Genomic DNA, 7,137 nt, shown 5'->3' on the forward strand with positions numbered 1-7,137 from the left:
TGTGATTATCTCAAAATTGCCTTGGCCAACATGGAGGCTGTCCTAGGTGATAGGGAAGTGAGAACTTAGAAGGGCTGATTGAAAATAGCCAGTCTGTACCAGGTTAACGTGGCAGTGGGGACTCAGTGTTGATGGTAACTGACACATGGATGAAGGCGACATGGCACCTTCGTGGTGTGGGGCACCCTCCTGGGTGGGCCCCACAGAATGGTGGCAGGCCCGCTGCCTTGGCCACTTGGGGTGGGGGTTAGTACTAGTTCCGCAGGCGAAGAAGAACTGAGAGACTGCTCTGAGAATCCCCTGTACTTTTTATGTGCTTGTGTTTCAGTGACTTGTAAGCTGTCCTGTGTTTGCATTAAACAAAACGGAACCTAACAGATTGCATTGTGACCGTGTTAAGGCACTTCCTTTGTCAAGTGATTTTTTTTTTACGATATGGCGTTGACCTCTTCCCCCTCCTCCCCAGCCAAAGGGATTTCTCAAGGTTAGTGCTTCCAGCGGGGCAACCCTGCTTGGAGTACAGGGAGCTTAGGCCTGGAGCTGTAGAGCAGCAGTGTCTGATGCCCTGGGGCTGGGGGTGCAGAGGTGGACCCCAGACTAACTCCCAAGCCCACTGGTCTGCTTTCTTCAAAGAATGGCGGTATGGAGGGTGGTGCGCACCCCACGCAGTGGTGTCAGCCACTGAAAGCTGAGCGAGGACAGGGGCCCTTTGTTCTGCCACTCGTTGCAGCTGTGTGCAGACTGGCCTGGCTGGGACAAAGTGTGCTCTTGTCATGACCTTGCAGCTTGGCTTACAGACTGAAGACAGCCAGACATTTCAGCGTGAGCAAGATGCAGTGGACACTAGGAAGGTTTTCACTGAGGTAGGTGACATTTTGGTCCTCGTAGTAAAATAGCTCCAAGTCCTCAAACCCGCCGAGTGACTCCTATGCAGAGATTGTGCACAGCCGGCTGGAGCCTGGCACAGTGGCCTTCCTAGCCTTGCTTCTAGAGTGTCACTGCTGGAAACGGCAGCTGCAGTAACTGCTCCACAGAAATGGATAGGGACCAAAGGCCCTTATAAGAAGGGTGACCCCCCAGGGGCTCCTGTGGTTTCATCCAAGCCCTTATAGCGTCCCCAGGAGGCCAGCATTCCTTCTGTCGATTCGGGGCGGGGACTCTGGGGCGTCTCTGGAGTCCACCCCATTTTAGGCTCTAGAACCAGACCTGGCTCCTCAGAGCTGCACCTGACTCGCAGGTGTCTCCTCCAGACCTTTCCCGTGTCGACATTTTCTCAAGGTTAAGGTCGAGGGACATTCCAGATTTTTAAATCAGAGGACTTACACATTTCAGCCAAAACACTCAATCACTTACAGTTTAGTAAACGAATTCAATCATGTAAAGGAACTTTACATATATTGAATGTTTACTGTTATCTCCAAGGGAAATATCTACCAAAATACTTAGGCAACAAAAAGACCACGCAGCAAACATATTATCATTTTAATTAGGTTGAAATATAGTACATCAGATGAGGCAAATACGATACTGTACCAGTTTTTAAAAATCTGACCCATAAAGGTTTTACATTCTAGTACACTTAAATAAAACCAAAAAAAAAAAGTACTTAGGTAACAAAACTACTTCTAGTTCTTTTAGAAACAGTTCTGTGCTAGGAACATAGAAAGGAAAATGATTGTTGTGCTGCTTTCCTATGGAATGGGACATTTTAGGGCTCCTCCGGGGGCCCAGCATGCAGGGGAGGGTGGGGCAGCCCCGCCTCCCCAGCGCCAGGCTGGCTGGCGTCGGCACGAAGCAGCCCACTCGCTTTCTGGTTCTGTCAAAAGCATCTTCCAGTCTACACGAAGTTTAATAGTCTTAGTGCAGCTGGCGGGGGCCGGGGGGGCGGGGCGGATTAAGGGATATTTCTGGGGAAACATGGGAACTGTTCCCATTTAAAAATTCATCGTATCAATGAATAAGCAGGTTTATCCATTAATAAATAAGGTATCAGATACGTTGGGAGCATACATCAAAAGCTAATATTAAATAAATTGATTTAGAAACAAATCCCTACTTGATAAAAATGTAGACTTCATTTTAGGTGATCAAATTACTTTGAAGTACTTCTGATACCTTAGGGATACCAGATCATTTATCAGAAAGTTCCAAGTTGAAAAGACATCTATTCTCTAAGTATTTGTAAAAAACCTTTAAGAATATATTTTCAAAAATAAGGTTAATATGTAGGACTTTGCATGGCATCCAGTAATTTGAACCCAACCGGATATTCTAGTGCAGCTGTACTCGGGTCTGACCCTATGAGCTTCTGAGACCCCGCCCCGCGCTCAAAAGGCAAGCTTAATTCCTGCAGCGATGGGGGACCCAGTGACTGGCAGACATGCGTGTGCCCTGCTGTGCTGGGCGCAAGTATGCAAGATTCTGTGACACGCCACAGGAGCTCAGAGCTTAAGTGCTAGTGGGTGGACCAGCTGACTGCAAATTAGTCCTGCCCCTACTGACGGAGTCCCAGAGCCCGAAGTCAGTGAGGGAAGGGGCAAAACCTGGCTGGCAAAAGTTGGCTCTGAGACGGGCAAACCAAGGGGAGGGCGTGCTATGCTTTTGGCAACTGAAGCTACAGCAAGCACAGTGGGTGCTTTAAAATATTGACCGGAAGTCGCATGGATAAACCGAGCTGAAGGGGTCTCGATAAAATGGGATTATTTCGGACAGTAACAGGGTGAGAGCGGACTCGTTTTGACAAAATGGCCGGCAGCAGTAAACACACGGGAGGCTGCAAGGTCAGACCAGCAAGGAGCTGGGACAGCTCCTTGAAGGAGCCCGCGGGGAGGTCAGTGCTGAGCTGCCCGAGTCCTCAGTTTCCCCTCTGCGGGGCCATCTCGAAGGAAACTGCTATTGCCATCAACAGCCTGGGCCACCTCGGGAGGCAAGTACCAGTTAGGTGAGAACAGAACACGTGGCCATTTAAATGACCATATTCAAATCACACTTCAGATGTACTACATAAAAGTTAGCATGAGCTTTGTTTGAAAATTTCGCGCAGTCCAGTTAAGCAGAACCCTCCTCGGGTGACTAGGCTAAACATAAAAAAGGACATAGGAAAATAAAGGCATGTTTCTCTTTTTTTAAAAATACCTTATATGTACACAACAGTAATTGGTACAGGGGCCCCCGTGCATGAAGAGAACTCGAGAAGAGGGCGATGGTCTGTCTTCCCCGCAGATAGTTAATTCTAAAACAGTTTTGAAGTTGTAGCAAGGAGCTGAAAGAAGTCACATGGCTGGCAACATGGTCTCTAAGTGGCGTTTGTTTTAATGGAAGGTCTACCTTGGAAAGAAACGATATGAGACCATCTTGGACCTAAGCACTGCATTTCACTCACTGTGGTTTCTCCCAAGCTGCCCAGGCAATAGGCGGGTCGCAGGGTCACCGGGACAGACAGCCTCCCTGAGCAACCCGACAGGAGGGAAACGGGGTGTTCACAAAACGAAGCACAGACGACAGTGGGAGCTGTCACCTAGCCCCACACATGGTCACTGGTTTGAAGTACCATCCAGACATGGAGGGCACTGGGCCTAATCCTAAAAGACAAGATCACAAGCTCCAGCCAGAACGGGTCGCGAGACCCTTGCCTGAGTCGCCGGGGAGAGCAGTGGAGCCACAGGATGGCCTTGATGGCTGGACTCACCAGAAATGCCACCTCTGGAGCCTGTCAGACCGAGGTGTGGACAGGCGTGACCGAGTGGGAAGGAGAGGCGCCCCGCTCAGTTGGGGACGAGGCGCGCGTGGCCACCTCCCGCTGCAGGTCTTCCACTCTCTTCTGCAGCTCCGCCCTGACGGCCAGCAGCTCCTTGAGATTCTGGTGAATCGGCATCTAGGGGCAAGCAGGACACAGCTGCGTCAGCGGGCCACTCAGGCAGCTTCGACGTCAGCCTTTCGGCACGGGGACACTGCTAAGTGATGAGTTCACGGCCCAGACGCCCGTGTACCCCAGGTGTCCTTGGTCTTTGACTCGCCTGGCACCAAGCTATAGGGAGCCCTCCGCAGGAGCCTGCAGCTTCAGCTGACCGCGTGGGGATGCTTTTGTCCCCCTGTGCTCTCCTGCCCGGCTTGGCCAGGTTCCCAGAGAGCACAGGCTGGTCAGGCAAGACAGCAGTCTGTGTCGGATCGGGCAGGGCTGCCGGCGCGGGCTGGGTGGGATGTGCGAGTGGCTTCCAGCGACTCGGCAGTATTTACACGGGTGCCCCCTGCACGCGCACACCTCCCTTACATCTGAATTTGTGCAACTTTATAAATAGCTCTGCTGCTAAAAATACTTGTTATGTCAGCACTTTCTAGAACTTAGTGGTGTGCGTCTTCATCATTCGGAACAGGAGCTGGCAGAAGCCCCTGGAGAGGGCACTGCCAGTGGAGAACTCTTGCTCCTTCCCTCCATGTGACAACTACTGAACACCCTCTAGTGGCTTCTTCCTGTCACCCTGAGGGCAGCAGCGTGACCTGGGCCTCAAAGCCCTGTGTGGTCTGACCCCAGCCTGCCTCTCCTAGTCCCCTCTCACCAGGTCCTGCCTCCACCCCTCCCGTATTCCAGAAACCTTCCAGGTTTTGGAAGAGGCCGTGCACGTGCTATCCCCTCTGCCTGGAGCCCTGTCCCCCAGACCCTCTTCAAACACATGCCTGCTTCATCCCATAGGGACCGGCGTAAACAGCACGCGCTCTGGGTGGGGGGCTTTTGGACATCATCTGTGTCCCCGAAACACTGAGCTGGCCCATCAGGGATGCTGACGGTGATCAGCCCCACTGCAGGGAAGGACAGAGATGAGAGGGACAGACGGAGGGAGGGACAGATGAAGAATGTGGGGAAAACAGATGAGAGGGAAAGACACATATTTGGGAAACAGGACAGTGGGACAGAGATACGAGTGACAGCCAGAAGAGCGGGGGAGGGGGGATGAAGAAGACGGGGCAGCCAGGCGCCCCCACCATAACAGGATGGCTTGGCGACCAGCACTGAAGATGCGAGAAACTTCTGACTTTGGCAGGTCAGAGGAGGAAGGGAGCGGGCAGCAACGTTGGGAGTCGGATGGCAAAGCACCGCCCCCCCCCCAAAAAAAAGTTACCTTATTTGCTGCTGATCCCGAGGCCACTGTGAGGTGGGCAAGCAGCACCCCTATAGGCCTTAGGACCTATTTGGTATTTTCCTGTTTGTGGGATCAGTGGTTCCAATAAGATGACACATCGCTTTGCAATCAGACTCCCATTACTAACACCTGTGCACATGGCCTCAGAGAGCAGACTGCGGGGAACACCAAGTTTACCCACACCCAGGGCCCAAGACAAGCGTCACACATCTCCACGCAGCCTTTTGGGCCTTTTCTCCTTAGTCATCTTCACTGACAAGTCAAAGGCTCAAGAAAACGTCCATCTAGGGGCCAGTCAGCCAGTGGGTGCTAGCATGTATGAGAAGGTTCCAAAAGGAGGTTCCAAAGGACACAAATTGCCTACAGGGCCCTTCCCGCCACTGGCCATCCTTTGAGGGATGCCCAGGAGCCCCTCTCCCGGCGGTAGATCTAGCCCCATCCTCTTCATAGGGAAGAGGCCCAACAGGCTTGTTGCCCCTGCCTGTCCTCCCTGTCCCTCTTCCTCTCCGCCCAGCCTGCCTCACTGTCTCGTCATGGACACCCACACCAGCCTTTGTGCGGATCCCTTTGTCACAGGCTTGACTGCCCCCTCCCTATTCCTGTCCACATTAGTGCTACCAGGGTCAGCTTTCTAGAACACAGAGCAGGTCTGGCCCTACAACCCCGGCAGGGGTGTTCCAACAGCCCTGGGATCAGGGCCTGCAAACTCCTAGAGATGCTGCACAAGGCCCCCTGCAGCCCGGGACCGCTGACACCTTGCTTCCAAGGCCCAGCCCACTCCCCAACATGCTGCATGTGCCCGGCCCCTAGGAGGTCTCCAAGATGTGCCTGTGACATTGAGGCCCGTGGCCTGCCTTCCAGTTCTCCCTCTGTGTAGCACAGTGCACAAAGAATGCAAAACACTGCACCGCCTGCCCGCCACCCTGAGGTAGGGATTCATTTTACGCTCACACCACCCGCAAGGTCTCAGCAAGGCTCAGGACCTTGCCTCTCATCAGGCATCAAATCACCACTGGAGACGAAGTCACCATCAAAGACAGAGTCACCTCCAGAGACAGGATTTGGCCCCTGCACACGTCAAGGCACCTATGTGACTGACTTTGGCCACACGACTACAGTATGAGTCGCCTGAGGTGTGCGCTACTCCAAAGAGGGAAGGGGAAAGGATTTGGGACCCTTACCTGTGAGGATGCTTTCTGGAAGCCACAGATGGTTGCTAACTGATGCCGCAGCACTCTGTGCAGATGCCACAGAGCTAAGGGTGGGTGCTCATCAATGTAGGAATAAGCACCGAACACCCAAAATGAGCTAACGGCTCACTGGCCACAAATAAAATTGAAAACCTATATTTAAAACATTGACCACTGACCAAAGAAGCTGACTAAATGTACACTGTTGGTTTTTATGGGGTAAAGAACAGACTGTGTCCAGCTTCAGATGGTCTTCGGTAAAGAAAATATTTTACAACTCTTAGAAGTTAGCATTTTTGCTACTCAAAACACACACTAAACCCAGGACCCATCTGGTAGTCTGTGCTCTGGCCACCTCAGTGCTAAGGTCCCCTCGCATCAGTGCTGACTGTCCTGGCTGCTCCGTGCTGTTGTAACACAGGAAGCAGCTAGTGGCCCCTTGCACACGGTACACGGAACAGCAGCTGCGCCCTCCTGTGGTAAATGGAGGGTAGTTTCTGGTCAGGGAAGGTTCCTAAGGAAAGGTCTGGGAGCACCAGCTATCGGCGCCTGTGAGGCAGAGGGCGGAGAAGGCATTTCCAGTGTGTGGGGAGGTTAAGGGGCGGCCCATGGCACATGCAGTCCATCAGCCTGGACAGGGGGGCAGAGGCCTGGTTCAAGGGCTTGCTCGGAGGGAGGGAGCAGTACTAAGCGGAGCAGGCCCCGATCACAGTGTTCTGCGAAACGGGCCTGAGGTCCGGAGGGTGGCATGGCTGTCTGAGAGGGCCTAGAGGAGGAAAGGGCTTGTGTAGCTGCAGCTTTGTGGAACC

The 7,137-nt window shown here is 52.9% G+C and overlaps 1 protein-coding gene across 2 annotated transcripts in view; it reads right to left on the reverse strand.

The window, feature by feature from the left end:
* Nucleotides 1-1,465: 1,465 nt before the first annotated feature.
* MTMR1 (myotubularin related protein 1) overlaps nucleotides 1,466-7,137 on the reverse strand; it is a 60,420-nt gene continuing 54,748 nt past the window's right edge. The window contains exon 14 of one of the 2 annotated variants that reach the window (XM_006905504.3): nucleotides 1,466-3,874. In XM_006905504.3, coding sequence (XP_006905566.1) covers nucleotides 3,713-3,874 — 162 coding nt within the window. In that variant the 3' untranslated portion in view covers nucleotides 1,466-3,712. The remainder of the gene's footprint in view (nucleotides 3,875-7,137) is intronic. The other variant, XM_006905505.3, reaches the window with a different exon arrangement.

Source organism: Pteropus alecto, unplaced genomic scaffold (assembly GCF_000325575.1).
Source record: "Pteropus alecto unplaced genomic scaffold, ASM32557v1 scaffold341, whole genome shotgun sequence".
NCBI classification, from domain to species: Eukaryota; Metazoa; Chordata; class Mammalia; order Chiroptera; family Pteropodidae; genus Pteropus; species Pteropus alecto.